General features: G+C 46.6%; 1 protein-coding gene across 2 annotated transcripts in view; it reads right to left on the bottom strand.

The window, feature by feature from the left end:
• Nucleotides 1-11977, bottom strand: part of ptk7b (protein tyrosine kinase 7b) — a 44874-nt gene extending 32897 nt beyond the window's left edge. Inside the window, exon 1 of one of the 2 annotated variants that reach the window (XM_028990144.1) lies at nucleotides 11704-11977. In XM_028990144.1, the coding sequence (XP_028845977.1) occupies nucleotides 11704-11788 (85 nt within the window). In that variant the 5' untranslated portion in view covers nucleotides 11789-11977. Of the gene's footprint in view, nucleotides 1-4471; nucleotides 4554-11703 lie in introns of those variants that run through there. The other variant, XM_028990145.1, reaches the window with a different exon arrangement.
• Between the last annotated feature and the right edge of the window lie 1273 nt (nucleotides 11978-13250).

The following is a 13250-nucleotide window of genomic DNA, read 5'->3' as shown; positions in this document are numbered from 1 at the left end:
GGAAACCACATGCATTCACAGGAAGGAGGTCATTACTCTAATCAGCGATTGTACCAGAACCAAGCTGTTTAAAGCAGCAAGTGTGAGTAAGTCCGTGCAGGAGGTCCACACATTCCAGAGGCATCATGGAACTGGGGGATGTAAATAAACCTCACAACCAACAACCTACTGTGGTGCCAGACAGTTTCCCACCTCACACTGGCTCCAGTCAAAAGAACACTGTGCTGAACCAGTGACCAGGTCACGACACAAACAACGCTTGAGGTTATCTTGGGCAGAGTCGTGGAGCGGAGGCTAGATGACAGCTGGGGAAGTGAGGCAAGGAAGGTCAAAAGAAAGGGTCCTTGCTGGGTCAAAGGAGCGAAAGTGATAAAGGAAAGCAGACCGGGTTAAAAAGGCAGGAAATCCTGAAAAATATTTTTCCTTTTATATAGGTCCCCTAATACTGCATCTGGAGTCTCTTTCCGAAATGTAGCCATGGCGCAGAATTACAGCCGCTTTTAGCCAGTCCCTTGGATTTCCCCAAGAGGTGCCATTTCTGTGTCTATGGCTTTAAATGCTAATGACGAGGAGAAGCAGAGCACAATATTTGGTGCAGACAGGAAGTAACGTCTGCATTTTTCCCACTCATTCTTCAGTCTCGCACGATGGAACGCAAAATATATATATGTGTGTGTACTTTTTTTACAATGCTTCAAATGTTTTAAAGCCAGGAAGCTTGGTGGAGTTCCTTTTTTAGGGGAGGGGTGAGAAATTCTGGGAGGTAACCTTTCCCCTTATGACATCATTAGTGGACAAGATCAGACCGTCTGAGCTGCCGCTCTCTGAACGGGGAAACAGAATCTCACAAAGTGAAAATGTTATAATAGGGGACCTTTAAGAATCTGTTACAATCATCTGTTCAAAGTCTGTGGTTCTTTTTGATACAAGAGAACACCAGATCTGCCAATGGCAGATTACTTGTGTGCCAGTACTAAACCTTTGTTGATCATAGGTTTGTGTGAATGTTGCATGTCTCTTACATTAAATAGTTTAATAGAATAGTTTTGAAGAAAATTTATTTGGAAAATTAATCAAATTTACTTTGTTTCCAGAATAAATGCTAGATATTAAGATCACGCAAGAGTCAAGTGTTGAGAAGATTCCTGTCCTCCTGTCTGACAGCTATGACTCCCGGATCCGATGCCCACAGCTGCTGGCACAGTGGGGTCTGACCCGAGCCAGGAAGGATGGAACAGGTGTCGGCTCGACAGGCAGTAAACAGCAGCGGAGGGAAGAGGAAGGCTGGGAATCCATCTCATACCCCCACCCTCCCACCCCCAATTCCTGAGCTCCCAGGAGCAAAAAAGAGAGGAAGAAAAGCAGAAGCCCCAAGGTCACTCGCCTTCCCCTCTCTGCACGGCTCCTGCCAAACGCTCCCCTGCACACGCGGGACATGCTGAGACTACAACAGTGCGGAGCCTTCCTGACAACTGGCCGCGTTAAAGAAATCAGAGTGTTTCTGAAACATTCGCTGCATTGCACAAAAAAAAATATATATTTTTTTTTATTGTCAATTTAACATAAAGCATTTCCTACTGTCCAGGACGTCATGTGACCTGTATATTCCCCGGCTTTGTGAAATACGGCATTTTCGTCTCACCTAAAAAACCCTCATGCAAGTGTGTGTCATATGTCAGCCTGTTGTTTGTTTTATTTTCATATTTTCATTTTGTGCAATTTGAGGTTTAAAAAGAAAAGCGACCTTCTGCTATGCTGGAATAAGGGCCATTACGCCGTATTAGCCAAATACAACCACCTCTTCTGGCACAATGGCTAACAGTTATGCCTTAAAAAGTTAGAGAAAGGCAGATTATTTACATGCAACACTAAATTCCTTTTCTGGTGATGCATCAGAGCAGCGGGAGCCTGAAACCAATTTTTTTGTTTTTTTTGGTTCTAAACAGAATGGAAACTTTTAGTGTTGAGCCCAGCTATTTTATTACTTAATAAACAGCCATGAAAGGCTGTGACTGAACCCCCCCCCCCCCCCCCACACACACACACCTAAAGCTGCGCGCTGTGAAGTGTCTCCCCGTCACTAACGCACTGGCCATTACCGCCGAGAGTTCAGGTTTCAGGGGAAAAGGCCGGATCCCGTTTCCAGCGGGGGCTGCTGCACATGGGACTGGTTTTCCTGCCTCCTGGGTTACATATGCCGCTCAGGACACGGCCTTTTCCTTTCTTCTATTCCTGTTTATTAATTAACAAAATCTGCAAAGGTTTGAACTAAACTGCTTTTAGTTCAATGTATCCAGAGCGACTTACAATCAGTAGTTACAGGGACAGTCCCCCCCTGGAGCAACTTAGGGTTAAGTGTCTTGCTCAGGGACACAATGGAAGTAAGCGGGATTTGAACCTGGGTCTTTTTTTGGTTCATAGGCGAGCGTGTTACCCACTAGGCTACTACCACCCACATTATCCTGTCCGGGCCGCCTGGTATTCCTCACACGAGGGGCTACAGGATCTTTATTACTGCGGACACTCAGAACTCTACCGCCCTTCGATCCTAATCTCATTTTTTATTTTTATTTTATTTTTTTAAATACCAAGTGCATACATGATCTATTTTGTGAAAAGCGATGCAGCTTGATGGGTGATGTGTGAGGGGAGGAGGGGGGTGGTCGATGGCTGCAGACAGGCTCCGGCAGGCAGCGGAGACGGTGTCAGCACGCCAGCGCCGCCTTGTTTGGCAGGAAGGTGGGAGCTCTGGGCTAATTAGTGCTGCTCCTTCAGGATCTGCAACTCAAAACGCACACAGCGAGCGGCATGAACTCGAACATGGAGGGGGGCTTCAGTTCAGTTTTCAGCTTACAAAAGCCCGCAGTGGAAAAATCGTCTACAGCCAACCAATTAACATTGATTATTAATAATTCAGAAAAAATGTTGGACGGTGATGGCAGTTTTGGGATTTGTTTAGCTTCCCTCACTAAGGAGCGTAGATGTCAACCGGCACAAAAAAAAAAAACCCACCAAAAAAAATCAAACTACAGCATAAAAAATATATATAAAAGTGACTGCACATTGACAGCAAGTGTGACATCAAATCCCCCAAAACCCATCACCTGCCAGGCCTCCTGTCACCAAAATGAAGACGAGCGGTGAGATCCCTGCGCGGCGCCTCACCAAAGACTGTTTACACCATGTTTCTAGATAATCGTCTTCAAGACGCTTCTTTCATCAGCCTCTCCTGATCAACCCCTTCACACTCTAAACAAAGAGAGCAGCATACATCATTAAGGTTAGTCAAACTGGAAGAACAGAATTTCAACCCAGACAGATTTCTTTTTAAATATTTAGTTGTAATGATATAAATAAACATCTCGTACATATTTCTCTCAGTTCTTATGCACTTTTAAAAAACATAACTGGGGTCAATGTTTTAATGGGACGCTGTCCAGGGAAAGCATCAGAAGAAAGTGTAGAAAGGAACGGGAAATATGGAGAGGAGTGGGCTTTTACGTGATGGAGGTGCGGTGGACGCAGCGGCTGGGTGAAGCGGGTCCCTTGTGAGGACTGACCTCACTAACCTGGAGCAGTGACACATGAAACATGCATCTTTCATGAGGCTCAGCGAGGCTTCCCCTCCCCAGCCCTCCAGCTCAGAGTGCCGCGCTCTTCAACCTGTTCACCGACTAATCTACAAACTACCGGCCTCCTGCGGGCTCCTTTTCCAGAACAGTACGGATCGGTGCCTTAAGAGAGGCCTGGATTACTGGATCACCTTTCCAACGTAAAAAAAAAAAAAAAAGTGAAAGCGGAGGAGTTGACCATCTGACCGCATTGCAGTCGGGTGACATAATCTCCTGCAACAATGGAGCGCCTCGGAGTCGTTTACCTGGCACTACTGGGGTTCTGCTGGCACTGTACAACGTTCACTGGATGAAAGGTTGTTTTTTTTTTTAAGGAAGCAGCTATAGACGGGCAAACGAAGAGCACATGAGCTCCAATTTAATCACACCTCATTACCACACTTCAGGGTCTTGTGTACGGCCCACAGCCACCAGCGGACAGCTGTTCTGCATCTTCACCTTGGACTTACATACACACACAAAGTAAAAATGCTGCACGGCAAGATCATACACATTAAAATCTACATTGCCGTGCACGGCAATTCCTGCTCGCAACACCAGATCTTTACAATAAAATATGGAAGACATCATGCTGTTTGTAGCAGAAGCCCGACGAGAATGTTTCATGAGGAAGACGCCCCTCAGCTGTTTTAGAGGAAGAAGAAAACTGATCAGCAGATTAAAGCCGGAGCTATATTCTCTTCCATCAAGTATGACCGGCGCGAGGCAGCGAAATGTTCCATTATTCAATTACGGCCGCTGTGGAACGCTGTTAGCGTTATGTAAAGGCTGCGGAGGTGGGGGCCGCCCGCCCTGCTGGAACCTGCGGGAAGGGCTGAACGAGAAGTCGGCGCCATTACCTGAGCGAACGCAGACATTAAGGAAACAACTCGGCGGCCAGAAGTCGTTTGGGGCCTGACGCCCCATTGCTCAATCGGTGCCATGGGCAGAGTGATGCGCCTTTAATTTACCCATAATCCTCTCTCTCCGCTGGCATTTATCTCCATGGCAATTTGCCAGGGGCTTTGCACTTTAATGAGCTGTAGCGTGAAATTCCCTGGTTTGCATTAGCGTAGCTTGGAAGTACTCCTGACATGCTGGAGCCACACCCTCAGACAGATCAAAAATGCCAAAAAGAAATGCCATAACGCTTATAAAAGAAGGAGATGAAGTCTGAATCTACCCCGGACCTGTTCGGATTTTGGGAACACTTCAATTTAGTCCTCAAAAGCTAATCGGTTGTGTCAACATAAAGAAGGACCAAGAATTAGGGCTTGCGCTAATTAATTATTGGTTTCGGATTTAAAATAATACCATGGGTATCAGAAAGAGATGTTAGTTTGGATCATTTATGGTTTTATTGTTGGTTGACTGAAGCAGCTAAAATCAATGGTTCCTTCCTTAATTTCACGAAGACGATTCTTTACAGGAAATGAAACACTGCAGCCAATTTTCACTCTCATTACTTTCTCCGGTTTCTATAATCTTACATTCAGACCATTGGCCATTTTGCAGCTTTCCACAGAGAACATATAAAACTCCAAGATTTACTGGCGGTACAGCAGGACACACAGAATGATGGAGCACGACGATAAGCAGTATGTGTGTGTGTGTGTGTGTGTGTGTGTGTGTGTGTGTGTTGGGACTGATGCTCCCACGTGCAGAGAGTTGGCATTTCACAGCAAATGCCAACTTCAGACAGGACACTGAAGATTCCATCTGTTGAGAAAACGTTCCTCTCACAGTACAGAGTTTTTCCAAAGCCTGCATGTGGAACAAGGCAACTTTTCCAGACGCGGCATGTTGGATCTGAGAGCCAAACAGAGATGTTACTGAAGCTCCCCTGCAGGAAACACATCGAGGGGAGGAAATGTCTTGCACTGTCAGAACAGAGTTCTCCCTCTAAAACAGCCTCACTCTGCTGCACGGCTCAAAGGAAATTGTGGAAAAATCAGGGTGCAGGAGAGAAGGTTCCTCTTTAGAACAGTGGATCTTGCATCATATCATGACCTGATTAAAGAGGAGCAGGCAGGGCTGGGAAGGAAGCAGCGGCAGTATCACGTTTCCTTCGTTTAAAAAAAAACCACACAAAAGTACCTGTTAAAGTGGGCGGGGTTGAAACTTTATTCCGGATGCAGGCTGATGAGGTCACCTCACGCGACGCAGAGCGCCGCAACGGTGGATGAGCTGGATAGTGTTGACTTCAACACGAACGCAACATGCCCTGAATGGGGCTTGCGTATCTCAAGCCTAAACTGGTCCAGTGCAGGGCGCACACACACGCACTCACACCTATGGTCAATTTAGAGTTGCCAGTCCACCTAGTGTGGACAATGGGAGGAAACTGGAGAACCCAGAGGAAAGCCACATCAACATGTAGAGAGCTGATCCTTGGAGGTGTGAGGCTACTGTGCGGCTGAACTGTGAAAAGAAATCATTTTCACAGATGTGAAACCCTGATCACTATTTCGGAAGTTAACTCTGGCTCTGCTAAAAGCAGGCAGGAGCCTACATGCTTGGTTAGCCTGGTGAAATTCTCAGCATGATAATGAGGATGGGCTTGGGAGGTGGAGGTTTATAGCCAGCGGCAGATTTGTATCTGTAATCAAAGGGTACCACACTGCAGAATATTTCTTTTTCTATCATATTAAGTATAATAAAAGTAAATGAAAAAGTCAGCAAAGAATACTGAACCACACAGCTGAAGCCTGACCGAGAAACAAACCAGGCCTGCTGCATCGTTTTAAGACATCATCACTGCTACAATCCCAGACTGGGACTGAATCTGCCAATCAGGAGCCACTGGGACAAATCCCATTCATACAAATTCCAGCAAATCGCTTACATTTTTTTAATCATAATGAGAGCCGGTGCTTGTGTGTTGAATACCAACCCCGAATCCTGCAAGAGACAGGAATGTCTGTACAAAATTACAGAGTGAGGAAGAGAGGGACGGATCAACACTGTCACACTGAGTACTTCCAGGACAAAACATACCAAAGTTGTATACAGCTGGGCACATACCATAGCACACACACACACCCACACACACATTTCTGAATCCACTCAGTGAGGCACCACCACTCAAACCAGACCCTCAGCGTAGACAGACGTTCCTCCCCCAGATGCAAACTCTCTCCACCTCAGAGCTCCATCTGGCAGACAGGAAACAGCAGCGTCACGACAGCTGGAACTTCAGCGACCCCACAGGAAGCGCCGGCTCCACACACTCGAGTGGAATTATGGCCATTGTGCTCGTGGAGACAACACATCCAGGAGAGGGAACAAACAACCCCGTCCCCCAATCAACCAGATCCGGCAAAGTGATGAAACGTGAGGGGAGGTCGTGCATGGAAGTGAAATTGAAAGACAACCGACCTTTGACCTCACAGCGTTTGAATGTTTCTTACCTACAGAGGAGAAGAAAAAGTCGCCTGGATCGCTGGTAGGGGTCCAACCTTCAACTTCATATATTTCACAAAATGTTTTCTTTTTTAAGAAAAAAACGTATTAAACAGAATTTACATCTTACACAGCTTTTCCACACATTTTTTTTATTTGCCAGGGGACATGTCCTGCATCTTCACTGCTCTCCTCACAACCATTTGAAGCTTGTGGCTGGACGTGAGGCAGGGTCTGGATTTGATGTAGAATTATTGCACGGAGAAGAAACCCTGCCGCGATGGTACAGACCGAGGTGGATTTTTCTTACAAGAACTGATAATAACAAATAAAAAAATATATATTTATGAAGATTTAAAGATTTAAGGCGCGATAGTCTGTCTTTTGAAGCTTACTGGCTCGGCCATGTCTGGTTTTGGACTTGAGGAGGAGTATCTGTAGCACAAGGCAGAGCAAAATTACAATAGAAAACAATATAAAATATAAAAATAAATTCACAACCGCCATTGTGTTTATTTAGGGCTTTCCCCCCAATAAACACATTTGAATGATTCATTGATTGAATTTATGAACGTGTACTATTTTGTGATGTATATTGTCATTGGGATCGGAGATTTTGTTTGCACAGACCGGTTAGAAATATTCTGTTTTGGACCGAGTTCATGCAAATGCTGGTGCAGTTACTGTACCAACCAGAACCTCCACACACACACACACACACACACACACACAGGATTTGGCTGGGTGACTTAAAGATGTGCACTCATGCAGAGTTAATGATGGGAGCACACAGTACAAAGGAGAAAATACAAACACACACACACACACTATTCATGCACAGATCAGTAACAGCTTACAGGCATCCACCTCCTCCGCCCAGTTCTGAGCCACAGGCTGGTGGGACTGAAAAGACGAAGGTAGATAGGGGATGCCAGCTGTCCCAGATCGTGCAGACATGGAACACACGGGGTTAACAGGCGATTATGCAACGGAATTCCAGACGGCTTTTTCTTTCTGCTCCTTTCATTCCGGCTTCGCTTCGCATGGCACACGGCCACGTTCGGCATTCTGCGAGTTTTAAATCACACAGACTCTGGCAGGATCTGAATGTGCCAAAGTTGAACTTCCTCTCACACCTGGGACAGGGGAGATGGACACGGCTCAGCCAATGCTGAAACAAACGGTCTCCATATCTCAACAGGTCCTGCTGATAATTTTAGACAAATTGAGTCATTTGAATAAATCAAACACTAGGTTAACTTGGTAAAAAAGGAAAGAAATGGCAACCGAAGGGAGAAGAAAATGAGGCAAAATGAATTAATAACCCTAAAAAACCATCAGCCTGGTTGTCAGGAGACGGAGACCAGATGTGAGACCAGTGGCCCAGACTGAGGACCCTCCGCTTGGGCCTCAACACTCAGGCGAGAGCATCAGCGGCCGATCAGGGAGAAGACTCCATGTCCCAGGGTCCTCTGATTTTCAGGACAAAACGTGGTCATGGCCGTCCTCAACAGTCATCACAAGCAGCCGGCGGAGCTCCAGAGAAAGAAACGTACATTAAAAACAGGCCATCTACTCCAGCCACCCACTGGACAGTGTAATGCCCCCCAAACCCCACTCGCTGCTATCAGCAATGTCACCAGGATGTCACTTGATGCCGAACCCGCTTTGATCTCTGCCTCCCTTTTGGCATTTGAGGGGGGTGTTTGTAAGAGAAAACACGGCCAGATTCAAACCAGTGGTAGCCTAGCGGGTAAGGAAGTGGACCCGTAATCAGACGGTTGTGGTTTCTAATCTCGAGCCACAAAGGTGCCACTGAGGTCCCCTTGATCAACACACTCCACCCTCATGGCTGCCTACTGCTCATATTTGGGGCAGTGGTGGCCTAGCAGTTAAGGAAGCGGCCCCGTAATCAGAAAGTCATGGGTACGAAATCCCAATCCGCCAAGGTGCCACTGAGCAAAGCACCGTCCCCACACACGTCTCCCCGGGCGCCTGCCATGGCTGCCCACTGCTCACCAAGGGTGATGGTTAAAAGCAGAGGACACATTTCGTTGTGTCACTGTGTGCTGTGTTTCACAATGACAATCACTTCACTCTCACTTTACTCAGGGAAACCTACCATAACCAAACATAAGAGGGAGGAAAAGAAAAATTCAGCCCTCCCTCTGGAGGCAATGGACTCTCGCCAGAGTTTTTCGCAGGGATACGACCGGCAGGCAGTGGGAGAGCGTTCCAACGCGGCGCTTACATCGAAGTGAAAATAAATCTGAAAATACTTGGGGGTTTACAGATTACTGAAACTCGGTAAAAGGTTCCACATGCCTGTCACGCAAAAACAAGAGCTGCCAGAAGGGCATCAAGGTGTCCAGTCGGGGAGCAGCGAAGAACGTCGAGAACGTTTAGACACCGGCACATCGAGAGTGCATCAAAGTGCAACGAGAACGCTCAGAATGCAAAATGAAAGCCTAAAAAATACATCTTTAAAAACAATAAAACACTTTGCCACAAAACAAAATCACCACAAGTACGTTTTTCCACATTTACAAAAGTGTACGTAATTTGCGCTTTCAGTCAAATGTCAACAAACATGGCTGGACTTGTGTACGATGTAAATAAGGTACGGCAGGTACGGCGTTTAAAGGGAATGCCAATAAACCTTTTGGGATTAACGGAGGACCTGACACGCTGTACTTCTGAAGCAGCAAAATAGCCACTACGCTTACATTGAATAAAACAGATTATTGTTCAACACATGCAAGGAAACATAACGTAACCCCAAAAACCACGCTGTCAAATGAACATCTGGCCATTTTCCACCCTGACAACGTAAAATTAGGCGTAAATCTACGGCACTTTTCAGGCCCCACAAACGGAGAACGGCACGGTCTGGAGAATATAAAAAGCACCCTTGATCGGCTCAGCCGACCTCCTTGACCTGCCTACAAAAGCAAAGCCACCATAATCCCGACTCTGAAACATCTCACTTCCTGATTCACCTGATCCATCCATCCTCGGCTGCCAGCCTGGAATTCGTCATTCGCAATTTCTGTGAATTTACGTGGATTTTGCTGCATTTGAAAAGGGTGCGTCCGTTACCATAACTCCCAACAAGACACCCCAGGACTCCTGGCGTAAACACATTCAAAAACAGCCCCCCCCCAGCCAGAATCAAAAATGTTTTTTAATATAAACCGAAAAACCCACACCATGACCAGCCTGCAACGGTATCCACCGTAATCACATCTTCGCGTAAAAACCCGAACCTGGAGGGGACGTTCCAAATTGTGGATTATTTCATCATGGTGATATGATTCGGCCGTTTTTCTTGTTCACTTCAGCTCGGCGCACCCCTGAGCTGGTTCAAACTTTCTGGTCACAATCAAAGAAATCGCAATATCTTGTAATATATTAAAAAAAAGTGATTAGAGATCAGCAATGACGAGATAAACTCCAACAAGATGGTGAACGAATACACACACACACACACACACACACACACACACACACACAACAGTCTGTAGCCCCACAGTCCACCTCATATCCATTTCCAGAATACTGTAATAATACCGTACATTATTCCCAATGCTGATTTGCTTTACCTTCTTTAAAACCCCCTTTAGATTTGCTGCCTGTTACCGCACCATTTTAAGTGTATTAATTTTGCTAGTATTTCTATTCCTGTATTTTTTTTATATATATATTCTCTGAATTTATTTCTTTTGAACATGGTATCATCTTATGTAAAGCAACCGGAGCCTCTTCCACAGAAACTAGTACTGATATGATTCCCGTGATGGCGCGGATCAGACGATGATCAGACTCGTCTTCTAGTCGGTCTTTTGCACTCGTGCAGTCGTGTGTTCCACTACGACTCCGCCCCGTTCACCGGTCCACACTGCAGTTGCTGAGATGTTAACAAAATCCTATTTCACCTAAAATAGCAGTGATGGAAGAAGCAGAGCTGCTGATCTTTAAACCCGCGCAGTACGCACATTCCAAATCTGGCAGGGCTATTATTTTTAGCATTATTATTATTATTAAAACGGTAATCACGCCGTTTATCACCACGGAACAGTTGAAAACCTCTGTTGTGTAACATAGATAGATAGATAGATAGATAGATAGATAGATAGATAGATAGATAAAAAAAACACACTCTCATTTTACATACAGTATGATTATTTCATTTAAAAATAAGGGAAAAAAGTGGAACAATGCAGGTTTTCCCCAAAATTCACATCAGGATTACTGGTTCTCACGGAAGCATGTCAGAACAATATTCAAAATGATGCAGAACACACCTTTATCAAGAATAACACACACACACACACACACGTTATGATTCATATTCGAAAAGTTCCGAATGACACACACCTCAGAACCTGACATGTAATGAGTGTGTGAACACGTTTCTGGGGCTGCAGTGAGAAAAGGAAAAGTTGGAAAACCGCTTGATCCCCTTCTTATCACCGTCTTGAACTGATTAGTCGGACTTTTACCCTCATTTATGGCATAAAAACGACGTTTCTGTCCCATTTTGGTTGAAAACGTCCCATTTTAATCGCGTGAGCAACTTTGACATCAGACCCGAACACGAGTTGCATCCACAGAAAGTGACACGAACGGCCGCGTGTCAGGAGAGAACCCAGCGGCTCCCGGGCGGCTCCGGGTCGGAACCGGTTCTTACCTGCGCCAAGGAGCACGCCGACAGACAGACCCGCGGCCAGGCGTGAGGGGAGAGGAGCCGCCGAGGTCCGGACGCGTCGCTCCATGGCCGAAGTCGAGCCGTCGCGGCGCTGGACGGCGGCGGAAGACGCGCAAAAGTCCGCGGTACCTGAGCGAGCGTGCGGGAGCCCGAACGGGCGAAAAGAAGCGCAGAATGACGCCGACACCTTGTCGTCACAGTCTGTGGAGAAGAAAAAAAAAAACACCGCCAGCGCCGGCTTCTATCCCATGTCCGCCCGGGGCAGCGGCCCGACCTCCACCTCCGCAGCCGGTACCGCGAATAACTCCGTTCAGCCGCGCACTCCGCGGCGTCTCAGTCCCGGAGCTCCGTCTCCCTCCCTCCCCGCGCTCAGACTCCCGCCGCGCCGCTTCCGGTTTGGACCCGCGCTGGAAAAGGCGTCCGGTGCTGCCCCCTGCCGGACAGAGACGGGAGGCCGCGCACAGCACAGAGCAGCACACGGACTTCACGTCACTCCGCCATTTACATTTACATTTACATTTGCAGCATTTATCAGACGCCCTTATCCAGAGCGACTTACAATCTGTAGTTACAGGGACAGCCTCCCTGGAGCAACTGAGGTTAAGTGTCTTGCTCAGGGACACAATGGTAGTAAGTGGGATTTGAACCCGGGTCTTCTGGTTCATAGGCGAGTGTGTTACCCACTAGGCTACTACCACCCGCCATATCAAGTATTACATGTGCAGATTGGTGTTCAAATTAAAACCACAACCAAATTAGCAACTGGCCTCCAAGGTTGTGAGTTTGGACCCGACTCGGACCTTGTGTGTGTGAAGTTTGCATGATCTCCCCGTGTTTCATCCAGACATACACACTAGGTGAACTGGCGACTCTTGAGTGGTCTGGTGGTGCCAGTAAGTGTGTGAATGGTGACCATGTTTGTGTGTCCAGGATGGGCTCCAGCAGCCACAACCTTTAGTAACAGGACTAAGCGGTTGGGGATCTGTCCTCTACCTTTGAAATGTACCAGAAGGTCACACAACCATCCAACCCAGAGTCACTTGCCCACTGCCTATTGCATTCGACTGTGCAAAATGGACTAATATCCTTAAAAAATTGCATTCATTTTGTGCTGGAGGAGAGTCCCTTTCTCCTTGTGTTCAGTTGGGCTTCTGCTTGGTTTTAGGCTACGCAAGAAGTAAATATCATTGTTGAGGTTGGTGCTGTGGGGTGTTGTTGCATTGCAGTGGTTAGAAGTGCCAACCAATGGTGGAATGAGGAAGGGCAACTAGTAAATTGGTGACGGCGTGGAGTTGACGTAGGCCACCCACACTCCTTCATGGAAGCAGTATTCAGCGATCGATTTCTGTTCTGAACAAATGATCCTGACAGGTCATTGGATTTGTTCTGTTTCATGGTTCTAAGTCAAGATAGTTAAGTAAGAGTCTTCATTTGACTGCTGAGAAATGATGTTTGGAACCCAGTCCTGGTCTGAGAAGACTCATGGGACCAGATTTATTGACTATTACTACTGGAGCTTAGGTGTGGTG

Source organism: Denticeps clupeoides, chromosome 8, assembly GCF_900700375.1.
Source record: "Denticeps clupeoides chromosome 8, fDenClu1.1, whole genome shotgun sequence".
Lineage (NCBI taxonomy): Eukaryota > Metazoa > Chordata > Actinopteri > Clupeiformes > Denticipitidae > Denticeps > Denticeps clupeoides.
Note: the sequence above shows the minus strand (reverse complement) of the source record. Positions and strands in the feature narration are given on the sequence as shown.